Here is a 16344-nt window from a genome sequence, read left to right as displayed (position 1 = left end):
ACCGCACTTGTAGGATGCATTTAGAAGCATTTGAATTGTTGACATCCGATTTTGGGTAAGAAAAAGGAAAAAGGAAAGCATTTGAATTGGTGTCCTCATGACACTATGGCTGCCCCCACTTTTGGCTGTCTACAAAAGACTGTTTTTATTTTTATGTATGTAGGGGGTAAAAGTGCAGACTTCTTATATGAATATATCGTATAGTGATGAAATCTGGGCTTTTAGTGTACCCATCACCTGAATAGTGAACATGGTACCCAATAGGTAACTTTTCAACCTTCACCCCTCTCCCACATTTTGGAGTCTCCAATGTCTATTGATTCCACTCTTTATGCCTATGGGTACCCATTACTTAGCTCCCACTTATAAGTGAGAACATGCAGTAGTTGACTATTTATGAGTTATTTCACTTAGGGTAATGGACTCCATTTCCATCCATGTTGCTGCAAAAGACATAATTTAATTCTTATTTATGGCTGAGTAGTATTCCATGGTGTGTGTGTGTGTGTGTGTGTGTGTGTGTGTGTATACCACATTTTCTATAACCAGTCATCCATTGATGGACACTTAAGCTGATTCCCTATCTTTGCTATTGTGAATAGTGCTGCAATAAACTTACCAGTGCAGGTATATTTTTTATACAATATTTCTTTCCCTTTGGGTATATACCCATTAGTGTGATTGCTGGATGGAATGGCAGTTCTATTTTTAGTTCTTTGAGAAATCTCCATACTGCTTTTTTGATTGTACTAATTTACCTTCAGTTCAACAGTGTATAAGCATTCCCTTTGCTTTGCATCCTCACCAACGTCTGTTGTTGTAGTTGTTGTTTAACTGTTTAGTAATGGTCTGGCCGCCCCTTTTGAAACTTTTCCAGCAAGTGCCATTGGTAATTTTGCTGGTAGACAATGCCAGGGTAAAATACCAGACCCTTGCTACTCAAAGTTTGGTCCGAGGACCAGCAGCATCAGCGTCACCTGAGAGTTTGTTAGAAATGCAGAATCCTGGGCTCCACCTCAGACTTAATAAATCAGCATCTTCATTTTTAACACCTTCCCCAGGGATTTTGTTAGGCCATTTAAGTTTCTCATGCTTTAGTTTGCATCAGAATCACCTGGAGATCTTGTTCAAACACAGATTCCTTTGGGGGTAGAGTCTGAGGCTCTCCAGTTGCCGCAAGCACCCAGGTGATGCCAGTCCTGCAGGTCTAGGGACCTCGCTTTGGATGAAGGTTGGCTAACCTTTTCTGTAGAGGGCCAGTGGTAAATATTTTAGGCTTTGCAGGCCCTGCAGTGTCTTGCAACTGTTCAACTCTGCCATTGTATTGTGAAAGCAGCCATAGACAACACTCAAATGAATGGGCATGGCTGTGATCCAGTAAAACTTTATAAAAACAGGCAGAGGGCCAGATTTGACCCATGAGTCCTAGTTTAAATGACAGTTTGTTTTGGTCCAACTTTTGAACCTCAGGTCACTTTGCTATTATGAGTTTATCACAGGTGGTTCATTAAAAAACACCTCAACCAGTGCATCAGTGGCTCTTGAAGAATCATACAAATTTCCTATGATTTATTTTAAGATGAGAGCTGCTGAGAGGCCACTTCCACCAAGATGCTGTAAAAATAATTACATGTGAAGATAAAACTAAATATGCATGTTAGCCACAGAGATTCCAATTATTTTTCTTTAGAAAGACTACATGTGTTAATCTGTACAAACCTATCCGTGTGTGAATGAATAGCCTTAGAAAAGTCATTCTGTGGTTATTTTTAAATAGGCACAGAGGTAACACACTGACCTGAGAGGATGCAGCCGTCAGGGGATGTTTTTCCATTTTCAGTCTGTAGCTGTTACAGCCCTCACACACCTGAAGAGAGCTGTGCATAGTTCTGGTTTCTCTGGTTTGCTCTGGAGGGAAACTGGTTTGGGTCAAGTTGGACTCACACCGCAGTGCTTTCTCCTCCCTTTGTATCTCTCCCTTTATAAAGGACAGTGTTGGAGGAGAACCAGGCCTGACTTACAGCACCACGGGCCATCCTCTGCTTCCATAAGGGAGGCTGGAAAACCCCATGTCTGGAGAAGTACCTTCCTGAAATGTGTCCCCAGGCCAGGCTGGAGGACTATGCCTCTGCATATGTACCTGTCCTGTTTGTATTCTTCACAAATGGTGCTGCAGACAGTTTTATTGCCTGTGCCATACTTGCCACTGTCCATAGAGCCCTGGTGACAGCACTGGTGGCTGTAAGCCACATCAGTTTCCCTTATCCTCAACCCAGATGGCTGCTGCTTGCACTTCAGTTATTTGTGCTTAATCATGCACAGCTCTGCAGCCTGGTTCTTCTGCATTTCTATCCCAGCAGCCAGTGGTGACCCTTTGCCAAGGAACATGTCCCAGTGACCACTGTCCCCATGAGCCAGCCAGGCCAGTAGAGCCCCAGGCAAGAGAGCTAAAAGCTGTAGGATGTCATATGAAGCCTTCAAGGCTCATTCTCCATGTGCCCTTTCAGCAGAAACCAGGAGCACTTCCAGGTGCAGAGAAAAGCTTAGAATAAAGCTGACCTGGAAGCCAGATGGGACTTCAGCTGCTCCCAGAGCTTCAGTTGCCCTGAAGCCAGCTACAGCCTCCCTTGGGGAGTGGAGCCCGCATGGCTCCAGGCCTCCCGAAGGATGTGGAGCAGCGCCAGCCTTGCGGTTTGCCTGGGCCTACAGTCGTGTTTATTTTCCTTTTGACCTCAAGATCTGGCCCCAGACAAGGGAATTTGAGGTTTTACTGTTTTGACCTTAACAAGTTTTCATTTAAAATGTAGGATCTGATTTTTAAAATCACTGTAGGAGCCGGGCGCAGTGGCTCACACCTGTAATCCCAGCACTTTGGGAGGATAAGGTGGGCGTATCACAAGGTCAGGAATTCAAAACAAGCCTGGCCAACATGGTGAAACCCCATCTCTACTAAAAAATACAAAAATTAGCCTGGCGTGGTGGCGGGCACCTGTAGTCTCAGCTACTCGGGAGGCAGAGGCAGAAGAATTGCTTGAACCCAGGAGGTGGAGGTTGCAGTGAGCCAAGATCGTGCCATTGCACTCCAGCCTGGGCAACAGAGTGAGACTCCGTCTCAAAAAAAAAAAAAAAATTGAGGAATTGAACTCAGCTCTGCACAAAGTGGACCTAATAGACATCTACAGAACTCTCCACCCCAAATCAACAGAATATACATTCTTTTCAGCACCACACCACACCTACTCCAAAATTGACCACATAGTTGGAAGTGAAGCACTCCTCAGCAAATGTAAAAGAACAGAAATTATAACAAACTGTCTCTCAGACCACAGTGTAATCAAACTAGAACTCAGGATTAAGAAACTCACTCAAAACCGCTCAACTACATGGAAACTGAACAACCTGCTCCTGAATGACTATTGGGTACATAATGAAATGAAGGCAGAAATAAAGATGTTCTTTGAAACCAATGAGAACAAAGACACCACATACCAGAATCTCTGGGACACATTCAAAGCAGTGTGTAGAGGGAAATTTATAGCACTAAATGCCCACAAGAGAAAGCAGGAAAGATCCAAAATTGACACCCTAACATCACAATTAAAAGAACTAGAAAAGCAAGAGCAAACACATTCAAAAGCTAGCAGAAGGCTAGAAATAACTAAAATCAGAGCAGAACTGAAGGAAATAGAGACACAAAAAACCCTTCAAAAAATTAATGAATCCAGGAGCTGGTTTTTTGAAAAGATCAACAAAAGTGATAGACTGCTAACAAGACTAATAAAGAAGAAAAGAGAGAAGAATCAAATAGACACAATAAAAATTGATAAAGGGGATATCACCACTGATCCCACAGAAATACAATCTACCATCAGAGAATACTACAAACACCTCTATGCAAATAAACTAGAAAATCTAGAAGAAATGGATAAATTCCTCGACAAATACACCCTCCCAAGACTAAACCAGGAAGAAGTTGAATCTCTGAATAGACCAATAACAGGCTCTGAAATTGTGGCAATAATCAATAGCTTACCAACCAAAAAGAGTCCAGGACCTGATGGATTCACAGCCGAATTCTACCAGAGGTACAAGGAGGAACTGGTACCATTCCTTCTGAAACTATTCCAATCAATAGAAAAAGAGAGAATCCTCCCTAACACATTTTATGAGGCCAGCATCATCCTGATACCAAAGCCTGGCAGAGACATAACCAAAAAAGAGAATTTCAGACCAATATCCTTGATGAACATTGATGCAAAAATCCTCAATAAAATACTGGCAAACCGAATCCAGCAGCACATCAAAAAGCTTATCCACCATGATCAAGTGGGCTTCATCCCTGGGATGCAAGGCTGGTTCAACATACGCAAATCAATAAATGTAATCCAGCATATAAACAGAACCAAAGACAAAAACCACATGATTATCTCAATAGATGCAGAAAAGGCCTTTGACAAAATTCAACAGCCCTTCATGCTAAAAACTCTCAATAAATTAGGTATTGATGGGACATATCTCAAAATAATAAGAGCTATCTATGACAAACCCACAGCCAATATCATACTGAATGGGAAAAAACTGGAAGCATTCCCTTTGAAAACTGGCACAAGACAGGGATGCCCTCTCTCACCACTCCTATTCAACATAGTGCTGGAAGTTCTGGCCAGGGCAATCAGGCAGGAGAAGCAAATAAAGGGTATTCAATTAGGAAAAGAGGAAGTCAAATTGTCCCTGTTTGCAGATGACATGATTGTATATCTAGAAAACCCAGTCGTCTCAGCCCAAAATCTCCTTAAGCTGGTTAGCAACTTCAGCAAAGTCTCAGGATACAAAATCAATGTACAAAAATCACAAGCATTCTTGTACACCAATCACAGACAAACAGAGAGCCAAATCATGAGTGAACTCCCATTCACAATTGCTTCAAAGAGAATAAAGTACCTAGGAATCCAACTTACAAGGGATGTGAAGGACCTCTTCAAGGAGAACTACAAACCACTGCTCAATGAAATAAAAGAGGATACAAACAAATGGAAGAACATTCCATGCTCATGGGTAGAAAGAATCAATATCGTGAAAATGGCCATACTGCCCAAGGTAATTTATAGATTCAATGCCATCCCCATCAAGCTACCAATAACTTTCTTCACAGAATTGGAAAAAACTACTTTAAAGTTCATATGGAACCAAAAAAGAGCTCGCATCGCCAAGTCAATCCTGAGCCAAAAGAACAAAGCTGGAGGCATCACGCTACCTGACTTCAAACTATACTACAAGGCTACAGTAACCAAAGCAGCATGGTACTGGTACCACAACAGAGGCATAGATCAGTGGAACAGAACAGAGCCCTCAGAAATGATGCCGCATATCTACAACTATCTGATCTTTGACAAACCTGACAAAAACAAGAAATGGGGAAAGGATTCCCTATTTAATAAATGGTGCTGGGAAAACTGGCTAGCCATATGTAGAAAGCTGAAACTGGATCCCTTCCTTATACCTTATACAAAAATTAATTCAAGATGGATTAAAGACTTAAATGTTAGACCTAAAACCATTAAAACCCTAGAAGAAAACCTAGGCAATACCATTCAGGACATAGGCATGGGCAAGGACTTCATGTCTAAAACACCAAAAGCAATGGCAACAAAAGCCAAAATTGACAAATGGGATCTAATTAAACTAAAGAGCTTCTGCACAGCAAAAGAAACTATCATCAGAATGAACAGGCAACCTACAGAATGGGAGGAAATTTTTGCAACCTACTCATCTGACAAAGGGCTAATATCCAGAATCTACAATGAACTCAAACAAATTTACAAGAAAAAAACCAACAACCCCATCAAAAAGTGGGCAAAGGACATGAACAGACACTTCTCAAAAGAAGACATTTATGCAGCCAAAAAACACATGAAAAAATGCTCATCATCACTGGCCATCAGAGAAATGCAAATCAAAACCACAATGAGATACCATCTCACACCAGTTAGAATGGCCATCATTAAAAAGTCAGGAAACAACAGGTGCTGGAGAGGATGTGGAGAAATAGGAACACTTTTACACTGTTGGTGGGACTGTAAACTAGTTCAACCATTGTGGAAGTCAGTGTGGCGATTCCTTAGGGATCTAGAACTAGAAATACCATTTGACCCAGCCATCCCATTACTAGGTATATACCCAAAGGACTATAAATCATGCTGTTATAAAGACACATGCACACGTATGTTTATTGCAGCACCATTCACAATAGCAAAGAGTTGGAACCAACCCAAATGTCCAACAACGATAGACTGGATTAAGAAAATGTGGCACATATACACCATGGAATACTGTGCAGCCATAAAAAATGATGAGTTCATGTCCTTTGTAGGGACATGGATGAAACTGGAAACATCATTCTCAGTAAACTATCACAGGGACAAAAAACCAAACACCACATGTTCTCACTCATAGGTGGGAATTGAACAATGAGAACTCATGGACACAGGAAGGGGAACATCACACTCCGGGGACTGTTGTGGGGTGGGGGGAGGGGGAGGGACAGCATTAGGAGATATACCTAATGCTAAACGACGAGTTAACGGGTGCAGCAAAACAACATGGCACATGGATACATATGTAACAAACCTGCACATTGTGCACATGTACCCTAAAACCTAAAGTATAAAAAAAAAAAAAAAATCACCATAGGATTTGGATTTCTTTGGAATTATTCTTCTTTCAGTCTGTAAGGCTTTTCTCACTGATTCTACAACCGTGGGAGCCCATCCTGTGCCAGACTCCTCATCTGCTTGGCCTGTAATGTTGGCAATTATGTCATCATTATTATTATTAATATCCAAGTTTATTTTTATTTATTTTAATTTTTTTATTTAAAAAATATATATATACATATATATTTTTTTGAGACAGAGTCTTGCTGTCGCCCAGGCTGGAGTGCAATGGTGCGATCTCGGCTCACTGCAGGCCCCGACCCCCGGGGTTCACGCCATTCTCCTGCCTCAGCCTCCCGAGTAGCTGGGACTACAGGCGCCCGCCACCTCGCCCAGCTAATTTTTTGTATTTTTAGTAGAGACGGGGTTTCACTGTGTTAGCCAGGATGGTCTCGATCTCCTGACCTCGTGATCTGCCCGCCTCGGCCTCCCAAAGTGCTGGGATTACAGGTGTGAGCCACCACGCCCGGCCTAAAAAAATATTTTTAGAGACAGGAACTCACTCTGTCACCCAGATGGGAGTACAGTGGCGCAATCATACCTCATTGCAGCCTCAAACTCCTGGGGTCAAGTGATCTTCCTGCCTCAGCTAGTCCTCAGCTAGGACTGCAGGCACATGCTACCATGCCAGGTGAATTTTTTAAAAATTTTTTGTAGAGAGAGGATGTTCCCCAGGCTGGTCTTGACCTCCTAGCCTCAAGTGATCCTCCCACTTCAGTCTCTCAAAGTGCTGGGGTTACAGGCCTTAACCATCGTGCCTGGTCCAAGATTATTATTATTATTCAAGATTGAAAATACAGCATATCCTGATACATAAAACCCCAACTTTATAAAACTGTCAAATTGGTAAAAGATTATTTGTTGCTTAAAATTATTTCTTGCTTAAAGTGAGTTAACTAGAGTAACTCTTTTGAATGACAAGCTTCCCAAAAGCATTTAAAATGTGTTTTATAGTTGTTTTAAGAAAAGAATGATAATTGGTGCATAACTCCCAAGTCACATATACAGACTGGGGTCGCTGTGTGCCCCAGGAAGGTCTTTGTGGTTTCTTTGGCAGAGATGAGCAAAGGGTACCCTTGGAACTGTTTTCTGTGGAGTCTTCTACCTTCCTGTTTCTTTGAGGGTTTAACCAAAGGTGGCATTTGAGTGTGAGCTCCTTGCGTGACAGGCAAGCTGGGTAGATGTAGGTGGGGACACCACAAGACACCTTGCCTGTGGAGCCCCTCCTGCCGCACAGGTAGAATGTTGAATGCACTAGTTCTCTACTATCTGTTTCCGTGACAGAAGCCAGGCTGCCCTTCTGCTCCACGATCAACCTGTACCACTGGCTTGCGGTTCTGGCTCCTCCCCAGGCCACAGTTTTTCCAGTCCCTGTCTTCTTCCAAATTCATTCTCCATCCCTACTTTGGCGCCATTTTCTGGTTGTCTGGATCAGTGGCTTTGAATCTGAGCCCGCAGGAAGGCCTCTGCCTGCCTCTGGCTGGGGTGTGATTACTGAGTCTTAGATGTGCTCCCTTATACGCCTGCCCCTTTCTCCTTAATTTATAAGCCAGATATTTCCCCCTCCCCCATCAGGCATCCTCTTTCAATGTTAAATGGTTTTGATTCCAAAACAACTTCATTTAAAAGCAAAGAAAGAGTTAAAAGCAACTCATATGAAGGGTTTGAGGGTTGTGGTCAAGGCAGGGAGATGCCTATAAAATGTAGATCAGATGCCTTCTGTGGAATGCCAGACCTAGATTTGCTGTACACAATTAAACAACTTTATTTATCCTCAACTCTTTGTGAACATGTCAATATCAATATCCAAATATCTGGCTCTAACTGCTTGGAAACCACAGCACACAGCTTGCGTGTGTTGATTACTGGCAAACTCCATCATTTCCCAGCATCCAGCATGATCTGCAAAGAATCCTCAATAGAGACCCTGGAAGTCTGTATTTATGTGGGTGCCTGGGATGGAGAGGTATCTAGTTCAATGATAAAATTTTTGTCTGGGCTACATGGAATCATGGAATTTCAGTTCTGCCCAGTCCCTCTCAAAGCCCAGCCATTATCATAGAAAAATCTTCAAGTAAGTTGTGTTGTTTTTTTCCACAGGACAGTTCGTCTGTCATCCAGTTCATGTCCCGCGCCAAGGTGAAGGTGGATCCTGCGCTAAGGGTGGTGGAAATAGCTCATGGGAACCCAGAAGAGGTGATGGTGAGTCAGCCACCCCAGGACAGCCCTTCTCAGAGGGCAAGGGAAGCTGGGTGACTTGGAGACCCGGAGCTGGAATTTGAGGGTCAAGACAGTCTCTGAGCCAAGATGTTGGGTTTGTGGCAGACCCAAGACTATGCCTGCCTTGGCTTCCAGGCCCCCCTGGAGAACTTCTGTGGTTTGTTCTTGTGATAGCATTGTCCTTTAGGGTGCTATCATTATGTGAACTTTCCTGCTATGATTGTCCAAAGGGAAAATGGTCTGTAAGTACCCCCACCTCAACAGGGTTGGATTTCCACTGTGGAGCCAGGACTATTTATATCTTTCTTAGAACTTTCCTAAGGCAGACCACATGTGCCTTACCCGTCACATTACTCCATGGGTAAATACTGTGTTTTGGTTTGGTTTGGTTTGGTTTGGTTTAGTTTTTAAGAGACAGGGTCTCACTCTGTCACCCAGGCTGGAGTGCAGTGGCACAGTAATAACTCCCTGTAGCCTTGAATACCTGGCCTCAAGGGATCCTCTCACCTTAGCCTCAAGAGTAGCTGGGACTACAGGCACACTACCATGCCTAATTTTTAAATTTTTTTAAATTTTTTTGTCAAGATAGGGTCCCACGATTTTGCTCAGGCTGGTCTCAAACTCCTGGCTTCAAGCGATCCTCCTGCCTCAGCCTCCCAAAACACTGAGATTACAGACAAACACTGGGTGTTTTAAAAACAAGTTGTTTGAATGACTTAAAGAGATTACATCCAAATTGCCAAGACCTAGTAACTGCTCTTTAACTCTATTTACCACCACCTTCTCCTCCATAAAGTGCAGTTGGCACCAAGGCCTCAGAGACACGGGAGGGTATGGCAAACCACGAGGCTGAGAGTGGAGGTGTGGGAGAGGCTGGAGGGAAGCTGTGGCCTTGGAATTTTATTGCCTTTTATTGTTGTTCTTGCAGGAGCCGGGGGGTTGAGGGGGGTTCATCCTGTATTTGACGCCCACACTCAGATCCCAGGGGAGTAGAGGAGGAGACAGCAGCCGATGCACTTCTTTTGCCAGTGAGCTGTGCAATGATGCTACCTTTCTGCGTCCCCTTCTGTGGAATTTACACTCTCTTAGAACAGTCAGTGTTGCTGTGACACATTTACAAAAGTGATAAGTTTATAATGATTATGTGCTTAGAAACTGTTGTTAACTTACTCTCTGACAACAGTGGAGACACCACATGTTGAAATGTCAGAATGGGGTTCAAACCAAAGACCACTCTTAGAAGACCCTGGTTGGGAAGGGTTCATATAGAAAATAAATGCTGGGCTGAGGCAGGCGGATCACCTGAGATCAGGAGTTCAAGACCAGCCTGACCAACATGGTGAAAACGCTGTCTCTACTAAAAAATATAAAAATTAGCTGGTCATGGTTGTAGGCTCCTATAATCCCAGCTACTTGGGAACTGAGGCAGGAGAATCACTTGAAACCCGGAGGCAGAGGTTGCAGTGAGCCGAGATCATGCCACTCTGCTCCAGCCTGGGCGACAGAGTAAGACTCCGTCTCAAAAAAAAACAAAAACAAAAACAAAAAAAAACAATAATAATAATGCTTAGGACCTCAATAAAACTTCAGTCCTGTCCGTTTTTGGTGAGTAAGAGATGAGAACATCAGTGAGTCTGGGATGAATATGAATTCCTGAATGAGTGAGGGGTTGGGCATTCCCTACTCAGTGAGGAGAACGAGTGTTCCATGCAGACTTTTATGCTCTACCCACAAGATAAGTTGTCCAAGCACTATTTTTGTTTGTTTGTTTGTTTGTTTGAGACAGGGTCTTGCTTTGTCACCCAGGCTGGAGTGCAGTGGTGCAATCATGGCTCACTGCAGCCTCCATCTGTCGGCTCAGGCCAGGCACTAATTTTAATAATAGAAACTAAATGGAATGATGCTGGGTCATTTACTACTTAGAGTCAGTTTTTCTGGCAGGTCAGATATTTGGAGTTGGCGTTTCCCTTTTCTTCCCTGCCTTCTGGCCATTTAACTGCTAGTTCAGACCTCCACCTGGGAAGTGAAAAAGAAAAGTGGTTCCCTGCTCATTGTCATAGTTCTGGTTTAAAAGTTTTATAGAATGAAATACGTGCCCAACATGAGAGGTTTAGAATGTTCTGGTAAACCACAGTGTTAATAAGTAGAAGCTAATGGAAATAGCTAACAGGTTTTCTACACGTGGAATCCCCTGTGTAGATGAAAAAAAAAAAAATCACTGGGCATATTGCCTTCCATTATAGGACTAGACTGTGGGATCCAGGAAAATGTTGCGTAACATCTCGTTGTTGGATTCCGAGTCATCTGTACTCCCCCAAAATACCACTTCCATTAATTACTGTTCCATTTTGAGCACTATGGTGATATTTTCATTATCAAGAGTTCTTGGGAAGAGGCTGAGGTTTTTTTTTTTTAGCACTCCTAAGAAAAAACACACATGGGAATTCCACAATGCCCCTTCTCCCTCCTTTCCATGACTTTGCCTTTTCAGTCCATGAGCTACGATGAAGTTCTACAATCTGTTGTTCTCAATTTTCCTGGCAGGAAAAAAAAGATCTTTTCTGAGTAGGAAGGTTTGCCTTTTTAGAACAAACATGTTCTTCCCTGCGTGATTCTTCTGAATGCCTGGCCTTCTGTCAACTATCAGTCTGAAGGGGAATTTCCATAGAGGCTCGCCACCAAATTTAAATCAGGCAAAGTTTCAAAGATTTTAGATTAGGCACCAAATTGTTATGGCCTTGGAAGGAACAGGAAATGTACTTGCATTTGGTATTGAGCAGGGTGTGAGTGGGGAGGAAAACAATCAGATTTTTAACCACATAACGTGTGCCTGGTGGTAAATTTAACTGATTGAGAAAGCAAACAATTTTCCTGTGATTTTTTTAACAGGAGTTTTAAAATGCATTTTATATTGAGTAGTTATTTCATGTTTTCTTAAAACAATTATTGTATTGAACTAAAAATAAACTAGGTAGTTTGTTCACATAACAAATCTACATTCAAAGACATGCTAACAAATTTTCCACTCAGTCCATTTTTCTGTTCTCAGCATTACTACAAATGCCTCATTCCGTCATCACGTTGAATTCTTCAGCGTCTTCTATATCATTTCCGCAGCATCTCTGGGAAGTAGTGATGCCTGTCTTCCCTCAGAAGCACACTGATAACCCCAATATACCCACAGTTCAGACTTTTTTCCTTCCCTGAGGTATGCTGTTTTTTGGCACAACAGAAAAAACACACTACTGGGATATGAAAAACTGCATTCTGGGCCTGGTTAGGTCATAAACTACAGAACCTTAGGTCATATATTCTCACCGGGCGCTTGTTTCTCCACTGCAAACAATAATTCATATTTGCTTGGTCCTTTGTAGTCCTTTACTGTTTCATTTATCTTCATGATGACCCTTAAATTTAAGTAAGGTAGTATTATGCTCATTTTATAGAAGAAATTCAATCTCAAAGAGGATACAGTCTCCCAAAGATCCCACAAGCAGTAATACATTAGGCAGAGCTAAACTCACACACTCTCACTCAAGATCCTAGTATTGGTACATGCCATGCTAATAAGTGTGCTAAAATGGATGAAGCAGCAGTTTCTCAGGTCCCTTCCAATGATCCTGTCCTCTGCTTCTACTTGATATTTTTTCTCCCTTCTCTCAACTAGCGTTAACATTCGAAACTATATATAATCACCACATTTCATTTACCGTGGTTTTTTTATTTAATTATTCTTTGAATTTTTCTATTTCCATGTTAAATACAGAGAAATTACTTTTTCGAAAGTTTCTACTGCTGCCTGCCTCTGAAGGCCACGGGACTTACCTATTTGTTTGTCAAAGCAGAAATGCCCAACATTTTGTAAACACTAATTTTTTTTATAACTGTAAAGACGATTATTCCATACTTAAAACCAATTCAAAATAAAATAAATCCTCAATACTTCTTATTCCCTGGGGTAGTAATTTTAATTAGAGTCTATTGATTCATTATTTTCTCCTGTGTGCCTTTATTTGGGAAATACTGTTAGTCTACCTTGCTATCGAGTCTCTTTCCCTAGCAAGAAAACGTGAGTCTTACAAGTCAGGAAAGCTTTTATTTTCACTATCACATATGAAGAATGAACTAAACACCTAACTTGGAAAGTAAAACTTAAATGAAGGATTCAGAATATTTCCCAAGGGGTCATCTGACCAATTTAAGAGTTGGTATGATGTGCCTAAAATAACAAATTAACTCTTTTACTTATAATAAAGGTACAGATGTACTGATTAGACATGCTGACATGTACATATGAAATATGCCTAAACCAAATTAAAAGAAAACAAAATATATTCCATGGCAATCTTGAAAAGTCAGGGAGCTCAATACATATTAAGAGTATGCTCTCGGCCAGGCGCGGTGGCTCACACCTGTAATCCTAGCGCTTTGGGAGGCCAAGGCGGGTGGATCACAAGGTCAGGAGATCAAGACCATCCTGGCTAACGTGGTGTAACCCTGTCTCTACTAAGAAATAAAAAAAAAAAAAAAAAAAAGAAATGAGCTGGGTGTGGTGGCAGGCACCTGTGGTCCCAGCTACTCGGGAGGCTGAGGCAGGAGAATGGCATGAACCCAGAAGATGGAGCTTGCAGTGAGCTGAGATCGTGCCGCTGCACTCCAGCCTGGGTGACAGAGCAAGACTCCGTCTCAAAAAAAAAAAAAAAAAAAAAGACTATGCTCTCACAATGAGAGTATTAAACATTTGGTAATTAACATAATTTAATATGCCAAAAATGAGAAAATATGCAGGATGAGGGATGAGGAGTACACATAGGAAATTTTTGTGATTTTCTTCATTTTGATTGTATTGCTTTCTTGTCTTCAGGAGGGAAGATTTTGACTTCAAAAGTAACAAAATATTTAAGAAGGGAATTCACATCTTTCTGTTCTAAATGGTATTCTTGCATTATTTTCTCAGCAGTCCATGTTTCTGGATAAAATTTATGATTGTTAAGAAGTGTCAGTGCTTCTACAGTGGAAATTTTGTCTTTGGGAATGCTCTTAATATTTATCATATCAAAGTGATGGCCTTTCAGCAATCTGAATTCCTTTGGTTCTTGATGTGTTTCGGCAGCTTTTACCTGCACAGAAGACACAAGATCTTTGGAATCAACATACACATCTTTTAGAAACAGCAGCAGCTTGTCATCTTTATGAGCAATCTCTCCCTTAATTTCTGGATAGAGACTAATCTGCTCTCGCAGGAGGCCGTTGGTAGAGGGGTGCCTGGGAGCGGGAGACGGCTTCATCTTGCTGATTTCCCATTCCGCTCAGTTCTCTAGGTTGAAATGCCTGATCCTGCGAGTCACTGCAGCCCCCATCTCATAACATGATGCCCTCAGGTTTACGCCACACGTGGGAACACTGGCACAGGAAGCCTCCAGGGTGTCTGGAGCATGCGCACATGTCCTGTGATTCTTTATATCTTTTATTTTTATGCCATGGTACAAGTTGTGCTTTACAGAGCATTTGGGTGAATAACTAGAAATATGTCATAGATTCTTGAGGCTTTGCCTGGTTCACTAATGACAGGCTCCAGGGCCTTTCTCAGGGAGCATGTTAGCATGTTTCTAGGACCAGCCACATCAGCCGGACCTGGCTCTGTACAGACCCAAACCTGAGAATGCCATGTGAGACCTGTGTGAATGCAGAATCAAAGTGCTGGTTGCGAGGTGCCAATTACATGTTGAATTTCATCTTCAACCCAACTCTACTTACCTTTCAGGGAGTGAGTAGGGGGTGAGAGGGGAAAATTCAGAAAGTGTTTTTTGAGGCCCACAGAAACTATAAAGATGAAGAACAGGAGAAATGTAGTTAATCATGCCCTGGAAAGCTGGCCCTCAGAAAGAAAAGGAATTTATCTCCGAGAAGGCCTTCAGAAAGAAAATGAGTAGGCTCCAGAGATGTTCATCTCTCTTTGTGCAGCCATAAAAAGTTATCAGATGAGGCTGAGGAGTGAAGGCGCTTTCTCTGATCCCTGAATTAGTTACTGAGGCCCACAGAAGAAGAAAGGACCCCATCACCTGAAGCCAGAAACTCCCCCAAGGCAAATCAAGACTTTATGGAATCAGCTCTGTTACTGCAAGACATCCCCTCAAACTCCCGTCTCAGTCTGTATGAGAAGCGTGCATGAATTCTTGCTATTTTCTTGATATTTTCAAATAGCAGAATACATGATAAACTTGTAAGTCCACAGATGAGTCGGTAAGCTGCTGCCATATGGAGCATGCACCAGACTGAGGTCTTTGGTGCCAGCCGGAAAGACTGGCTCTGTCTCATTTCAGCAGAATCAGAATGGATTCGAAGGCTATCCAGTGGAAGTGCTCAGAATTGCGCTGGAAGGCTGGAGAACCAGACCGAAAATCAGAGGGACCTGGAAACCTGAGGGCTATAGGCCGCGTCCAGGCACAGGAAGTCTGGCATGGTGTCCTGGACACTGGACACAGCTATCCCTGGGTTCTCTCTACCTCATGCTCTGGAGTCAGGCAGAAACCTTTCTACTTTCTGGAGTTGCTGAGAAGGTTCACTGATACCAGCATGAAGCTCCTAGAAGAAGGGCTGGTGCATAGCTGCTGCTCAGGGCGGCACAGCACCTCCGCAGTCCTGCCCACATGTGAGTTGCCCCTTCACACCACTCCCTTACACTGCCCCCACCAAAGATGCAAGCCTGGTATCTCAACCAGAGAGGCATCTTTCAACATGGCAAGCAAGATTACTCCAAAAAAAATGCCACTTACCGTTCCTTTGGTGTACTGCTTCTAGAGGCAAAGTTTACCACTTTTACTGTCACGAAATAGACTGTGACTTGTGATTTATCATTTATGTGACCAATTATAGTTACAATCATGTTCCATATGACAATAGAATCTTCCCCCCCCTTGAATCTCACATTATGCTAAGATGTAGGATGAAGAGGAGGGTTGTTGAAGGGTCATCACCGCCCCCATCCTATGCCATCAGCAGTGGGTGGTGAGCAGTTCTTTCTCTTCACCCACCTCCCCTAATGTGAGAATTAAGCTCTCAAGAATTGAGAAAACTCTCGGTATAGTTTGCCAAACACACGAGTCATATTTTCTAATGGTCATCATTTGCTTATTTGTTTGATGAATATTTATTGAGGGCTTGCTAAGAGCCAGGCATTGTGCTAGGCACTGGGGACTCGATGGGGAACAAAAGAGACATGATCCCTGCCTTCCTAGAGCTGGCCGAGGGGGCAGCAGTCAGCAAGGACGTAAACAAGGATTCTATTTCCAGTTGAGTTTAGTCCCCAGGGAGTAGCCTGCTTTAGATTGGGGGTCGAGGAATGTTTCTCCAAGGAAGCTGAGACTGGTAGATGAGAAGGAATTCGCTTGCCAAGCATAAGGAAGAGTGT

General features: G+C 42.6%; 1 protein-coding gene and 1 pseudogene across 3 annotated transcripts in view; one reads left to right on the top strand and one right to left on the bottom strand.

The window, feature by feature from the left end:
• The window catches only part of ITGA9 (integrin subunit alpha 9), a 376700-nt gene that overhangs the window by 329348 nt on the left and 31008 nt on the right, over nucleotides 1-16344 (top strand). For all 3 annotated transcript variants that reach the window (XM_055283188.2, XM_063612123.1, XM_055283178.2), the window contains one exon: nucleotides 8814-8915. In XM_055283188.2, coding sequence (XP_055139163.2) covers nucleotides 8814-8915 — 102 coding nt within the window. The remainder of the gene's footprint in view (nucleotides 1-8813; nucleotides 8916-16344) is intronic.
• On the bottom strand, nucleotides 13628-14379 carry LOC129484750 (NADH dehydrogenase [ubiquinone] 1 alpha subcomplex assembly factor 4-like; annotated as a pseudogene).

The sequence above is a fragment of the Symphalangus syndactylus genome, chromosome 1, assembly GCF_028878055.3.
Source record: "Symphalangus syndactylus isolate Jambi chromosome 1, NHGRI_mSymSyn1-v2.1_pri, whole genome shotgun sequence".
Taxonomy (NCBI): Eukaryota; Metazoa; Chordata; class Mammalia; order Primates; family Hylobatidae; genus Symphalangus; species Symphalangus syndactylus.
Note: the sequence above shows the minus strand (reverse complement) of the source record. Positions and strands in the feature narration are given on the sequence as shown.